A 15,331-nucleotide genomic window follows, 5' to 3' on the forward strand; every position below is an offset into this window, starting at 1 on the left:
TTCTGTGAGTTTACCAGGGCACTGTTTACACAGGGCAAGCCCTGCTGCTGGATCCCAAAAGCACAGGGGAAGTTACCAGAGGGAGGATTTCAGTTCAGGGGAAAAATCCTCCCACCACTTCCCCTCTGGCAGGAGCTGAGAGGCAGCACCCTGGGCTGCCAAGGGGAACAAGCACTGTCCAGGACTCCATCTGTTTGGCTCAGTGACAAACCACCCCAGTGCCCCAGCAGCCCCAAATCAGGTGGATGTGACAGCAGGTATGACAGTAGAGGCCACCTCGGAGGGATCCCCATCACCATCACACTCTGAGCTGCCTTTGCCTGTGCCAGTAAGAATATCTTTCTAAACAGATTTCTGCTAGACTATGTATACAAAAAGTAAGCTGCTTCCAAGAATGAGAGGGGAGCACAAGGCCAGCAAACAGGCCTGGGGTGTAACCCAACTGCGCTGATCCCTCCTGGGCAGCACAGGAAGCTGTCACATGATGTTCAGCACTTACAGGGCTCAGGGGAGTGGGGTCTGGTCCCACTGGAGGTGATGCTCCTCGGGCTCCCCTGGTACAGATTCTTTGGCCTCACAGCAAGGAGTTCCACCACCTTTGCATTTGCATCTTGAAGTTGCTTCCCAGTGGCCTCTGGAGCCATTTTTTGGGCTGCAGAAAGGCAGGAGAGGGCCAGCACAGGGCGCGTACAGCCAGGGTCTGTCCTTCCAGCAAACACCTGCGCCTCCATGGCACATGGCCAGAGACAGATGGATGCTGTGGAGGCTCTGATGTCTTTGGGCTTGCAGGTGTTACTGGTCCAGGGAAGGAGAGACAAGGAAGGATCATAGCTGATCATGCTCTTCAGACGTGCTGCGAGCAGGGCCACACATGGGAGCTACAGTATTTATGGCATGCAGAGAACATGCCTTTCATCTCCTGTGTTTGAAATCCTTCTCTAGAGCTATCTGTGGGACAGTGCTGCACAGAGCACGCCCAAATACAATGTATAATTCACACAACAAAAACCACATCAAGAGATGTTAGGCCTAGAAGAAAAAACCCACTGAAAAAAACCCATTAAATTATTTGTGGAGAAGGATTAAATTTGCAAAGGACTTCTGCAGGATGCATAGCTAGGAGACCTTCAGCTGAGCACCCTGTGGTCACACATCATTTGCCAGAGCCTAAAGTATTTTTCCAGTCCCCTGGCAGATCTGTCCTTTGTGTGCAGTGTACCTGCAGGTCTCCACAAGCCAGCCACAACAGTGCTTGCACCAACACATCTCCGGGCTGGAGCCCGAGCCCTGCAGCTGTCGTGGTCAGCGCTGGCTCCTGCAAGCCCGGTCAGCACCTGCCAGGAGGACTCTGCGTGCCAGAGCCCAGGACAAAGGCAGCCAGCTTGTTTCCCATGCAACCCCTGTGCTGGTGGGATGCCACAGCACTGCCTGGCCGCCTGCTCACCGCACCACGCCAGCCCAGTCCAGCAGTCACGCTGACTTCGGCAGCTCTGTAAGCAATGTGAGCAGGAACAAAACATGTCAAGGATCTGAGTCAGAGAGGATAGTTGAAGTTTGATATGTCTGTTCTTTCAGAATACTTCAGTTTTTCCCAAAATGCCACAACAGATTAGTCTACAACCGTTACCACATTATGGCCTGAGTGCCACAGCTCAGAGATTCTCTTGTAAACAATGGAGTGAGAACATAGGAAAACATCTGAAAAAGCATCTGAATTTCTGTTCATTGCTTGGTTGGTTTTACATTCTGTGACTCAACAGCAGGCTGATGGCCGTGGCTTCAGGGACTCCCAAAGGGACAGATAGCATGTGGGGGCTTTCTTTTGCAGCATGTGTCCAGTCTGCTCCAGCTGAGGCTGAAATGGACCTCCTCCCATCGCCAGCAAGGCAACTGCTGCTGCCCTGCTCCCATCTCTCCACCTTTCATTGTGCCAGATGCTGCCTGTTCCTTCTCAGCTGACACCCGCTCCCAAAGCATTGTGTTCCCACAGTGAAGAGGAACAAGCAGTAGGTCTCCTTGGGGTAGCAATGGGATGGGAAGCTTGTGGACAGTGATCCTGGGTAAGCAACAAGGATGAGCTCTCTTGTATCCCTTTGCTGGAAGAGGATCCTCAGAGCTAGCTGCAAATGGGATGGCAATGGAGAGAAGCTGGGGCCCATCTCTAAGTGGAACACCAAGGGGGATGTTTTGACCAAGCCCCAGTGCTGCCAACTGTGGTTAAATGCCTTACAACTCAAAATAACTGTAGTCTAAAGACAGATGGAAATCTTTAGAAAAAAAAATCTTTACATGACAGACTTTTCAAAGAGAAATTTTGTGCATTATTTTCAGTAGCATTTTATGGGGGGAGAGTGAAGAAACTTGAAATATTTTGGATACAGTGTCTCCCTTGTTAGAGACACTGGGGTGGGAGGAGCAGTTCGCTTCCTCCTTTCATGAGGAAAGCTGAAATACTGTAAATGTGGGGTCAGTCCAGGTTAAATGTGTTTGGAGGAGCAGAGCAGTAGCCATGCACATAGCCCCCGTCTCCCTGAGTACCAGTCATGTAGCATTAACAGCTCCACGTTGCAGATGGGTTGGATGCCATGTGCAGGCACATTAACACGGAAAACACATTAGCTCCCACTGAGGAAACCTGAGCAAATTGGCCATGAGATGCGGTGTCCTGGGATTTCACTTCGATGCCGTTCCCTAGGATGCTACAGCAGAGCTGAGGTGGAGCCTGAAGAGTGAGTTTGCTCCAAATCACTGCAGTCCCAGGCAATCAAATGAACACTGAATCAGGAGCTTCCCTTGAGCTGAACAGACTCCATCACCCTACGGCAGCCCCACTGCATTCATATGCTTCAGCCCCCAAGCAGGGACTGCTGTGGTGGCTGCAGGTGCCATGGCCCTGGGCTGCTGTGGCTACAGCCCTGCTGCTCTGCCAGATATGTCCCCCTGGGAGCAGCCCTAGGGACACTGTCCCAGCAGCACTATGACCCTCACATACCACTGCACAAGTAGGAGAGCACATCTGCCCTGTCCCTCAGCACACAGCTTCTATCTTAAAACCACCTCATTAAACATTAACTCCAGAGACAGAGGATTTCTGGTCTCTCAGGGAAAGAGGCATGTTTTCAATGTCCATGGAAGATCTCCTTTCCTTGACACCCATCATGCATACCTGTACAAGGCTGGCATGTGGCCACCCCAGCCCATGTCTCCCACCAAGGAAGGGACATAGAAGGGCCATCAAGCTGTCCCTGCAGATGGCTTCACAGTGATCCCCGATGGCCACCCCCTACCCCCTCTCCTGGGGTAATGCTGATTTGTGGCTTCATGGGAGCACCTCTGGGGTCAACCCCTGGTCAGTGCTTTCTGCCAAGTCGTGTCTGCGCCCACTCCTCACTATGGGCCAGGCAGTACCATGGGCCCTGAGCAAGGGAGTTGAGACTACTCAGAGGAGAACCCCTGACAGCACGGGCTGGAGAAGGGACCCTGGGATAAGCAGAAGTCATGGTCAGGAGTTGAAGGAGAAGAGACTCAAACAAGTGGAGAAGAACATCAGGCATCTCTGCATCTGTGTAAAGCCTCCACTAGTGCCAGCCAGAAGCCTAAGACTGTGCCCCAGTCTGGGGACCAAGCTGCACACTGGTGAGGGCTGTGCTCATCTCTGATGTGGGGACACACTGGGGACTGAGCTTCCCCTGCCACCTCCCTGGGCATTGCCTGATGGCAGCCTGTCCCTAGGATGGTGTGGGTCTGGCGCAGCTGCGGCAGTGGGAGCAGCAGCAGAGGAAACGGGAGAACAGCAGCACCTAGACACATCAATAATTCATAAAATGCCAGCAGCAACAAAGGGAGAGAGGGACCAAAAGCAGGAGAACAGAATATCACAGAGCTTTTTAATGGTCTTCTTCTATTAGTGTCAGCTCTGTGGCTGGTTTCAGAAAGGAGGAGTTTCCCTGGATGCCCCCAGAATTTCAGGATGGGGCTGAGCTCACTCTCCTCAGCCAGTTCTCCTCTGCCTGCTCCCAGGCCCTGTGTCAGTGGCTGATGGCAACCACAGGTCTCTAATGTTTTCTGAAGGCCTCACAGGGTGAGTATGGCCTGGGCATTGTCCCTTGTAGCCAAGGAGCTGTAAGAGATGGTCATACTGCAAGCAGCAAGCAAAGTGCTGGGCTGGGCTTTCTGGGCTGTACTCCATCTATAGCCTCCAAATAAACCTTAGTTTGGGTGAAACCCTCTGCTCTGGGTGACTGAGGGCAGCTCCACAGGCCTCACACCTGCCTTTGCAGCTCTCACCACAGCTGAGTTCCACAGCCTCCTTCACCCTCGTCGGGAGAGAGCCAACAGTCTCTCCATGTACAGAAAAACAGGGGTTTTGCATATAAATACAGGCAAAGTGTAAGGCCAGATCTGGGAGCTCCATGTCACGTGTCATGTGGCAGCCAATGTAGCAGCCAAGGATGTGCACTGTTGAGGTTTAACAACACCCAGATGCATCTGCTCCCCCCAGCACACAGCTGGCTCCCCCTGGCCATGGGCACAGGCAGCTCCAGCCCCACTGCCACATGTAAGCACAGCACACACGTGCGGCTCATCGCCAGGGCACAATGAGCACGTGCTGCATGTGGGGCATTGGGTGGCCAGCCCCATAATCTCAGTCCCAAAATGCACCTCTGGAGCCCAATCACAGGCCTCCTGAAGGGTTTAAATAACACTACTCATTTTCAGGGCTGCAGAAACAGAGGGGTAGGTGGTGAGTGGTGTGATGCAATGCACCACTGCAGCATGAATGCCAAAGGGATGGACTCCCCATTGCTGGCTCCCTGGGCTTACTTCAGACCTCTCCTTCCTCTGCACTTCCAAGGTATGGTTTCCAAAATAAACCTCACAGAAAAACACAACTATAAATTCTTCTTTTCTGCTAGTTTATTAGCCTAGCAGGCAGAAAATATGAGAGGATTGTTCTGCAAATAGGTTCACTGTGAAATGCAATTAGCCAGAGTGAAGCAAATTGCCATTTTAATAATTGCAATTCTTCAAAAGATACACTAGGCAAAAAAAAATGGATATATTATCAAAACAGCAAGGGCTGGATCCCAATTAGAACCAAAGTCTAAGGCCTTTCTGTTTATCTGACCCTCCACAGCAAGCATCTGCTGCGCCCATGCTGAGGCCCTATTAACACCCACAGGCCTACAGGATGGGGCCGCAGGGGACATCTGGGACTGGGATGGTGTATGGACGGCTGCTCCCTTCTTCTCCCCTGCTTCTTCTCCCTCCCCTGGCAGGGTGCACCCCTCCCAGCCCCACTAGCCTAGCTGATGCTCAACACAAAACTGGTGTCTTATTTGCGAAAGGTGCTGGCCATGCTGCAGCTGCCTTGCCCATGGCATTGCATGAGCTGCTCTTTGAGGAGATAAGCACCTTTCAGAGACATCCAGATCCAGAGCTCAACATTCCACTCCAGAGCTGTGCCAGGCTTTTCCTAACTGACTGATGGCAGCCGAGTTGAGCTGGAGTCAGGCTGATCCCTGGGCCAGGTCCTTGCCATGGGCCCTCACGCCTCTGCAGGCAGCACTAAGGGCGAGTGGGGGCTGGTAAAGAGAATGCTCCCTTTGCCCACAGCAGTGGGACTCTCCCTGGCTGTGCTGCTCAGTGCCAGCTCGGGGCTGCTGCCCTCCGACACGGGACCTGGGGGTCTCCCTGGCAGATGCTGGCACGGCAGCAGCTCAGAGGCCCTGCAGACAGCCCAGGGCAAAATTTTTAATTCAGCAGCACACTTCAACCTGAAATCTGGAAAAAAAAGTAAAAAGAATGACAAGATGTCAGCATCTCAGAGTCTGCACAACTGATGGGCTAATGGCAGCTCCTGGGATGGGGCAGCACTCCGTGGCATTGCGGGGCACGTGCTCACCATGGCTCAGGTGCTGTGATGCTTGCTGCCAGAGGAAACCAAAATGCTGAAAATCAGCTCATGTCACACAGCTGCAAGCAGGGAGAAAAAAGGCCACTCACTTTGGATCGAGAGAATGTGGGCAGATTTGAGAGGGAGCATCCAAATCATTAAATTTCAAGCATCCTCTCTGTATGCCTGGCAGAGAAGTCAGACCATGTAAGAAATAGTTCTTTAACAATTATGGAGATCTAAATATTTGGAAAGGTTTTCAGTTTAAAAATCTCTATGGAGAACACTCATTCTCCAGCAGCAGCAGTAGCAGCAGCCCTGTGCTCTTACGTGGCAGAGGCTTCTGAGCTGTACCAGAGCAATGAGCCTGTGGGCTGAGTGGTGAGAGGCAGAGGGGGAAAGGGCTGCTGTGGGTGTCCTGGCTGCAGGCTCTTCTGAAAAGTGGCGTGGATACCCAGCTGGCCTAAACGATATTACATTTGCACTACCACATCAGCAGATCCAAGGCATAGTAGTCAGTTTAGGTTTGGGTTTCTCAGAGGGATTTCTGCCCTGGCCAGGTGCTCCACAGCCCTGTTCCCCAGAAAAGCCCAGCCAGCAGTGCCATCCCAGGTGCAGAGCAGCACCGAGGCTTTCTGAGGAGATGAGTGAGCTGGCAATGTTGAGGTCCTTGGCTGTAGCACCCTTGGTGTCAACTGAGCACATCCAGGGGCTGTGGCTCATCAGTCCCCTCTTGTATCCACAGTCCTGGAGCCTACTCTGCTGGTGAACTAGTAAGGGTGTCCCTGCAAACAGAGATTTGTGTTATTGGAATTCTGATTTTTAATGAAACTTGAGGGAAGACTGTATTAAGCACAACAATTTGTACCATTCCCAAAGGCTACGTACTGCTGAACAGGTAGCTGCCATCAAATTTGTCAAAATGACTCGCATTTTGCAGCTCACAATTAACTGCTCCTGAAAGAGCTGCAGTCTGAGAATCATTGGCTGAAAGGTTTTGAGAAAACAAAGCTGAGCAGTAAGGGGGGCCATGGTGCAGCAGCACTGGGCTCTGCATGGAACGGGGCCAACGCTCCCCAAACATGGGTAAGGGCCTTGCAGATGCTTCTATCTGCCAGCTTGTAATTAATAAATTATTGAGACAATCCTGAAACAAGCAGATGAAAAGGGGGATGAAAGAGGCTAGTGAAAGGCAGACAGCCTCACTGTTTGGGGAGGATCTAAGCTATCATGTCCAAACCCCATTTTAATCTCCTGCTGTCAGAATGTGCTGATCACTCATGGTGCTGGCAAGGGGGAATGTAGGGTGGAGATGCCCAGCTCAGGTCCTCTCCCCTTGCAGAGCAGAGAGAGGCTCTTTGCATCTCGCTGCCTGGGGAGAGCCAGTGGAGGTTATCCCCAGTTCCTTCCCATGGCTCTGTGCAGGAGCTAGAGCAAGGGGAAGGGCCCCCAGCTCCCTGAGATGGGTTCAGGGCCAGGACAGGCTGGCAACGCACTGGGATGGAGTTGGGCACACAGGCACCTGGAGAGCTCCAGCCACCCATCAAGCTGTCAAAATTCCTCACAGCAGCAGTGACTTCAAACAAAACACATGAATAAAGAAACTGAGTGTGAAATGAAATTATGTAAGAGTCTCTTTAGCACAGCACCACCACAAGGTCCTCTGGAAATTCCAACTATTTTATTATTTAAGAAAAGACAGTTCTCCTTTTCTTTTCTTTTCTTTTCTTTTCTTTTCTTTTCTTTTCTTTTCTTTTCTTTTCTTTTCTTTTCTTTTCTTTTCTTTTCTTTTCTTTTCTTTTCTTTTTTTTTTGGCAGCAGGAGAGGAATGGGAAAAGTGGGATCACAAAATCAAAGCAGTTAGACATGGAAAGACGTAATGGCTCAGCGAGGCTCCTGGCACCCTGCCTGCAGCAGGAGGGGTGGTGATATCCCCCAGCACATGAAGTGGGGCCTTGCAGGGGTGAAAGATCTGCATCCCTGCTTTTTTTTCCCTTTTGAAATATGCAATTAGGTGCAGGAGGGTGTTCCACAGAATATTTCATATCTTTCTCAAGCATAATGTCAGTGCCACAGCAGAACTCCCAGTTTCTGCAATGGCTTATTGCAGGCTTTACTCATAAGTTCAGTTTCCTCAGCCGTTGCCTGACAAGTCAGGCCTGGCAAGTGCTCCACAGGAACAATTGTGCTCCCACGTGTAGTGTGTTTCAGTTACACAGCTATAGAATAAACACAGGACTGGGTGTCTGAACTGAAAGTGCCTTTCCCTCACTGATGACATATCTTACTCAGCTCATTACCTGCCTGCCAGTCTCCCTGTGTAGTCCTGAGAGCAATGTCTTGGGGAAAGCTGCTGGTGCTGTCTCCCAGCTAAGGCTGTGGACCTGGCCCCATTGCAACTGCCTCCCCAGGGTTCTCTCCCATCCCAGTGGGGCTCTCCATTGTCCCAGGGCAGTGTGAACCCACTCACTTCCTTCAGAAGACACAGTGCACCACAAACTCTCGTTTCTAAGTCCCCGGGGTGCCTTGGGGTTAGCCATGTCCTTCACTTTGTCTCCTGCTCCATCTGAGCCTGGCTGTGGGCACTGCAGACCTTTCTCAGACCTCCTGTACTGTGTGCCCTCTGTTTGCCCACAGCTTGTTTTGCTACAATCCCAGTTGCCTACACCAGCTGCCAAAGGGAGCTGCTCTAGGCCAGCAGCGGCCAGGCAGGGGTCTTGCCACCCCAGCCCTTGTGGCACTCTGCAGAGGTATGGGTTTCCTGGGAGGCTTTGGGGCTTGGGCAGGGCCTGGGCAGCCTCCTACTGCCTGCCCCCACCAGGAAGCCCCAGCAGATGCTACACACACCCCAGACACTAGTAGATTCTCTACTACGAATGCAGCTACCTGCCATTGCTGTAAAGGAAACTCAAGCAGGAGAAATCGACTATCCCAGTCAAAACACGGCTTTACTGTATAATTGCATCTTCAAGGGGTTTCTGGCCGTGCAGCCGTGTCCACATTAGGACCTGTTAACTGGGGATTGCAAGGCAGCTGCAGCGTCCTGTGGCCAAGCTGGTGGCAAGGGGGCAGAGAGGCCCAGAGACACCCTCTCACCACCCCATTCCCTCTACATCGTGGTCCCAAAGGCCCCAGCACCGGAGGGGACGTGCTCGTGTCCCGCATGTCTCTGCGCTCCCGGTACTGGGGGAGCCCAGCTCAGGGCACGCAGGGCGCGCAGGGCACCCACAACGCGCACCCGGCTGCGAGCGGCTCACGCCGCCTTCTGCTGGCATCGAAACGCTGCAGTCTCGAGCGCCTGAAGCACACAGCGGCCCCCGCGGCAGCGCGCCGGGCAGAGGCGGCCGCGGGCAGAGGCGGGGAAGCGCCGCAGCCGTCGCACGGCCGGCAGACGGCGCCGCCCGGCGGCTATGGGACCCCGTTGGCTTCCCGCGCGGCCGGCCCCGCCCCGCGCCCCTGATTCGGCTGCTCTGGGTGGGAGCGCGCGGCTGCCCGCGGGCCGTGATTGGCTCGCGCGGCTGCGGCAGCTGATTGGACGGAGCTCCCGTCCCTTTCTTTCCGTACGGCCCGTTCCGTCTTCACGCGAGGTCAGTTCCGGTTCTCCGCTTGGGTCACGCCCCACGTGACCCGCGTCGGGGGCGGTGCGGGACGCGCGAGCGCGTAGCCAATCCCGGCGCGCCTGACTACCCCCATTCAAAGTCGGCGGGCGCAGAGACCAATCGCAGGGCGCGCCCGTCCCGGCGTGCGTTGACGGGCGTGCGAGACGGCCAATGAGAGCGCGGCGAGGCCTGGCCGGGGCGGCAGCGGCGGCGGCGGGGCTCGGCGGCGCTGCGAGGCAGCCATGGCGGAGCGAGGCGGCGGAGGCGGCGCGGGGGCCGGCGGCGGCGAGGGGGAGGCGGCGGCGGAGCGGTACGGCAGCGAGCTCAGGTACCACGCGGCGGCGGGCGCGCGTGGGGGCGGGCTCTCGCGGCGGATGCGGCCTGGGCCGGCCCGGCCCGGCCCGACCAGCGCGGCCTTCCGCAGCGCCGCTCCGCGGGCCCGGCCTGCGCCCGGCGGGCGGCCAGGGTAGAGGGCCGGGGCCTGGGCCAGGGCGCGGCCGGCGGGGCGGGAAGGGAAGGGGCGGGCGGCTCGGCCGGGAGCGGCTCTCGCCGCTTCCATTTTCTGTCCCCGCGTGTGGCTGGGGCTGGGATGGGCCCCGTGGCGGCGACCGAGCCCTCGTCGCCGTGCCATAGCCACCCGCCGCGGCTCCACTCTGGGGCGCGGCGCGGGCGCTGGGCTGCCGCGGTGCCCTTCGCCGGTCCCCCCGGGAACCACGGGCTGCTCGGGCTCCCTGCGCCCGCTTGCGGTCCCGGTCAGCAGGAGAGCGGGCTGCCCCGCGCTCCGTGCGCTGAGCTGCTTGTGTGTTGCCGTTCACCTTCTCATAACCTTTGTTTTTTTCAATTTTGAGTCATCATGCCAACATTGGTATTGCACTGGCACTAAATGGTGGGCAAAATTGTTTTCCTGAGAGCAGCAGAAGAGCATTTGTTGGTTCCAAAGGTGAACGTTTTCTTCTATATATACATTTATGAAGCTCCTTGTGTAGGGGGTTGGGTGGGTTTAGTTTGATGGTCAGAGTTCAAGTCCTACCATCTGTCACAAACGCAAAGGATGCGGATAGTCCTGACAGGCGCTCGTGCTATAGAATATTTCAGATCCTTGGCACGATTGGCAGCTATGGCTTAAGAAGTCTACAGTGTAGCTGTAGACGAGAATCAGAATTGCAGGTAGTGTTGAAAGAGTTTTGGCAGATCCAGGACTGGTTCTTCAGTGCCTGCCTACCCCCATGCTAGCTCACAGTTATCCATTTCTATGAGCAAACAGTAACAGTTGAGGACCAATAAACTTGAATTGCGAAGGGGAAGAAACTGTTGAAGTAGTGGTACATTTAACTTTGTCTGCTCAAGCTTGGCAGTTTTTTTCTACACTCTTTCAGTGTTTATGAGGGTTTTTCCCTTGTTATAAGAGTTGGTTCTCCTACCGCTAACAGCAAACAAACATAAACTCTGTTTCCCATTGGCCTTGTTCACAGAATGGCTCAGCAGCAAGCACTGAGGTTCCGTGGCCCAGCCCCCCCACCGAACGCTGTCATGAGAGGCCCACCGCCTCTCATGCGACCACCTCCACCTTTTGGCATGATGCGGGGTCCCCCTCCCCCACCTCGCCCCCCATTTGGACGTCCCCCATTTGATCCAAATATGCCTCCAATGCCACCTCCGGGAGGGATTCCTCCACCGATGGGACCTCCACATTTACAGGTAAAGAATGGGGGATTCTCTGGATTTGTCGAGTTGGGATTTAGGGATTTTTGCTTGGTTTTTCATGTATGGAAAAAATCAGAGGAGAAATGTTAAAGTGGATGACAAAAAAGTAGTGGGGCATGACAAAAATGTAAGGCTTGTGCCTGGTATTGTAAAATGAATGCATGCCTGAGGTAGGGAAATGCAACTCTTGTTTAGCTCCTTGAGGCAATTCGAAATTCGCCAATTCTACAGTAGAATCCTCCTAAAACCTGACTTGGTGTTGGTGCCCCATGGCCAGTGCTGGTGTTTCTGAGCACCTTCAAGCAGGCATGTGAAGCAGCCAGCAGCCTTCTGGAGTTCCCTTGGCTCTGCCCATGTTCCTTAAGGGAGGGAATGATGGACATGCATAAAGGCTGACGGAGGTGGTGCAACTGGATCCCCTGTGGGGCCCAGTAAGAGCTGCCGTCACTACCATAGTTTGTTATTACTGATCACCCAGGGATGGATTGGGTTGGCAGGTAGCAATTCTTAGAAGTAGGTATAAGATCAGTGAACAGGTGTGTTTTGCTTCAGGACCATGTGCGGGAGGATGTGACATTAGTTGTCAACACACACAAAGGAAAACTTCACATTTGGAAAAAACCCCAAGGAGCAGGCTCAGTGCTTGACAGAGGCAGCTGCAGACAGCTGACATAAGGTTACTCTTGGCAGAAGAGGGATGCACTCTATGTTGTGTTGTTGTGCTTTGGGTTTTTTAAACTTAAGAGCATTCCTGGTGACTACAGGGATCACATGGGCCTGTTGGGCTCGGGAAAGGTAGATTTTTATATGTGTTTTAGGTGATGTATGTTGAAGTTCTTAAGCCTACTTTTCAGAGGCTTGGGCAGTTTGAAAGTTACAACACTTTTGTGGATGGACAATGTGGTGTTTTAGGTGCATTGCAGGAGTACAGTGCTATTAAGACAGTGTAATTATTGTGGGGGCTGTAGGCAGGCCGTAAGGTAGTGAGTAGTGCTGTGCCATTTACAGATCATGGTTTAAATCCACTATTTGTAGTAGAACAGTGAAAACTTTGCTTTCGTTTTGAAATGTAGACATGTGAGCAAGATGGAAATAGACCGTGCTGACCTGGGTTATTTCGTGGTGTTTTAGGCCCTGCTTCACATGTGTTTTTTAGCAGCAGAGCTATAGGAGCTTTTTCCCACATTGCTCTCAATGCAAATTGGTTCAGTGTGAAGTTCTGCAGAGAACCTTGTGTGGAATGGAGGGAGCAATACGGGAGGAAGCAAAGAAGCAGCAAGAGCAGGAACAAGGACTTCATCTGGACTTCATCTGAAATAAACTAGCATCAAACTGTAGCCTAATTTTGTGTGCTGTCATCATCATGCACAAGATTTTAAAAAGAAGTCAGTGCTTGCTTTCTGTAGCAGTTTCATACCTATCTTCTGGAGCATAAAGTTTTGTTAGGACTGCTCAGGCAGGTGTGGTGTAGCTATTAATTTCAGTGAAACATTCTCAGCCGAACAAAAGTCCTGTGCAAGGTTGAAGCCATATGTTTGAAGGATGTAAACAGCCCCACCCACCTTCAATATCACCTTCTGTATTCCTTTCATTCAGTACTAGGGGCCTTGTTCTGTGGTATGTTTTCCTGCTCAACCTAACGTTACTTAAGACTGTTTCCACCTGCTGCACTTTTCTTCTGGTGCTTTATAGTCCCCTTTTTCCTTCTTGGTGTTAATGCATTGCCTTGAAAGCTTTCAAGCAATGCAGAGTGTTGTAGTCTGCAGTGGAGCTCAGGCTGAGAAGGGAGAACAGGACTTTCCTTCTTGCAGTTTTAACAATCAGACAGAGTTGATTTGAAGCCCCAAGTGAGCCACCGATGTTGTCTTATGTGTTTGATTTGTATTCTGAATGTGCATCAGCCCTCAACTGTTACACCATAGTTGTTCTATTATGCTGTGCTACAAACATGCCTTCTATAACTTGGTACCATACGTGGAATCCAGGCACTAAGCATGTCTAAATTTTTGTCATACTATGTCAGCACTGTGCCCTGCTTTGCACTGAGTGGTTGATTTTTAGCTTCTTACCCCGCTTCTGATGAGAGACATGATGTTGAAAAGGTCCTGTGGAAGAAATGGAGGAGAGAGTGTGCTTACCGTGGAGCCAAAAGGCGTCCTGGGTGCTCTTGTATGCCTGGCATCCCGTCCTCACTCCCAGGGCTGCCCCAGAACTGTCTAATGCCTTTTGTTGGTGGAAAGCAGCAAGAGCAGGCAAAAAGTGCTGAATGCCCCGCTGCATTCTTAGAGATTATAGAGAAGAGAAAGATCGAGTTATGGCCAGGTGGAGAAGCTGTGGAAAAGAACAAAGGAAGGAAAAAAAGGCCATAGTTACCTTAATGGCTTTTTTTGTTTGTTTGTTTTGAATTCTGTCCATGTATTCTTCATTTCTTTTATAGTAGTGTTTAACAAAACTCAAGAGTTTTCACTATGAGGGTGAGCACAGGCTGCCCGGGGAGGATGTGGAGTCTCCTTCTTTGGAGATCTTCAAGATCTGCCTGGATGTGTTCCTGTGTGACGTGATCTAGGTGGACCTGCTTTGGCAGTGGGGTTGGACTAGATGATCTCTAAAGGTCCCTTCCAACCCTACCATTCTGTGATTCTGTGGTACACAAATTTTAAAAGCAGCTTAAAGTATCACTCTTGGAGCAGAAATTTTGATCTCAGGGAAACCTCTGAAAGAAGCCAAATGCCTAAAAAGCCAAATGCAGACAGAAACCAAGGACATAGCGTGCACTGAAAATGGCCAAGGGTAGCCTTCCTATCCACAGTGCAAGAGTGCAGCTCAGGAGCTGTGCTTGCAGGATGTCACACAGAGCCACCCTGTTCCCATGACACTGGATTTTCAGCACACATCCATGCTTCAGCAGAGCCCTGGTCTTGCCATGTGTCTGCGTTTCAGTCGTGGGCCTATCACTAGGAGTGCAGAGTTTCAGGGTTTTTGACAGTGATCTGTCTTGATGTTGCCTTTGTGAAGAGGAAATCTTTTGAATTACAAGCTCAATTAGAATTGGAGTGATGTAGATAATTAGGTCAGTTGTAGGTGTATGCAGAGTGAGTTAAAGACTTTGGTGGATTTTGTCAACAGTCTTTTACAGATAAGCAGTCACTGTACGTGTTATGCACAGGATATTTCAGAAGAGTCCAGATAAACAAGTAGAATAAAAGATCTTAATGTACTTTGAATTAGAAAGTAAGCTTTCAGGTAACAGTGGGGTGCACACCAGTTCTGGGTTTCTTATGATGATGCAGTAATGCAAATATAATGTTTTCCTTTCATTTTTCCAATCAGTACTAGTTAAAATTTTAGTTAATGGGAAAATGAAAACTATAATGGGTTGTAAAGAAATCCGTTGCTCCGCTGTGCTAATGAATTGAAAGCTTGCTTGTAATTTCTTTCAATATTTCTTTGCTGGGAGAGCCATTGTATAACTGTTCAGTGATATATTAGATTCACAGCTGGGAATGTCTGAGTGGCAGCTATTCAAGAACAGTTCTTCCATTCTTTCTCTTTCTTGCATTGCGATATTTTCTCCTTTTCGGGAGCGGGGTTTTCTTTCACTATGTCTTTTCATGCCCTTTTTTTCCCGACGCTTTGCATTTACATTAACATCTCAGAAGTGAAGTGCTTACTGCAGCTGTTCTGCCGTAGGTGGTAGCTTGTCAGGAAGCACATTCTCTGAGCTGATAGCATCAGATTGTTACAGAAGCTCTCAAGACTGGTAGAGTCAACCTTGCTATAGTTGTACTGGTTGTTGGTGCTCTTAATGAAGGAAAACTGCTGGAAAATTGTATTACTATTATTGTCATCATCATCATTATTATTATTATATGCCTTTAGAGACCACCATTTATGCCTCCACCCATGGGTAGTATGCCACCACCTCCTGGTATGATGTTCCCTCCAGGAATGCCACCTGTCAATGCTCCTGGAACACCAGCAATGCCTCCAGCTGAAGAGATATGGGTAGAAAACAAAACTCCGGATGGCAAGGTGAGATGGTTACTGGAAGCAACAAAGTAATGGATGTGTACTGCTTCTGGGAGCATGTAGGCACTGTGGTCAAATCCTACGCTCTTGTCTACCTTCTTTA

General features: G+C 51.5%; 1 protein-coding gene across 5 annotated transcripts in view; it reads left to right on the top strand.

Moving 5' to 3' along the window:
• Positions 1-9,746: 9,746 nt before the first annotated feature.
• Positions 9,747-15,331, top strand: part of TCERG1 (transcription elongation regulator 1) — a 35,529-nt gene continuing 29,944 nt past the window's right edge. For 4 of the 5 annotated variants that reach the window (XM_062002191.1, XM_062002192.1, XM_062002194.1 and 1 more), the window contains exons 1-3: positions 9,747-9,823; positions 10,968-11,193; positions 15,079-15,231. In XM_062002191.1, the coding sequence (XP_061858175.1) occupies positions 10,969-11,193; positions 15,079-15,231 (378 nt within the window). In that variant the 5' untranslated portion in view covers positions 9,747-9,823; position 10,968. Of the gene's footprint in view, positions 9,824-10,343; positions 10,436-10,967; positions 11,194-15,078; positions 15,232-15,331 lie in introns of all 5 variants that reach the window. The other variant, XM_062002195.1, reaches the window with a different exon arrangement.

Source organism: Colius striatus, chromosome 9 (assembly GCF_028858725.1).
Source record: "Colius striatus isolate bColStr4 chromosome 9, bColStr4.1.hap1, whole genome shotgun sequence".
In the NCBI taxonomy this organism is placed as follows: Eukaryota; Metazoa; Chordata; class Aves; order Coliiformes; family Coliidae; genus Colius; species Colius striatus.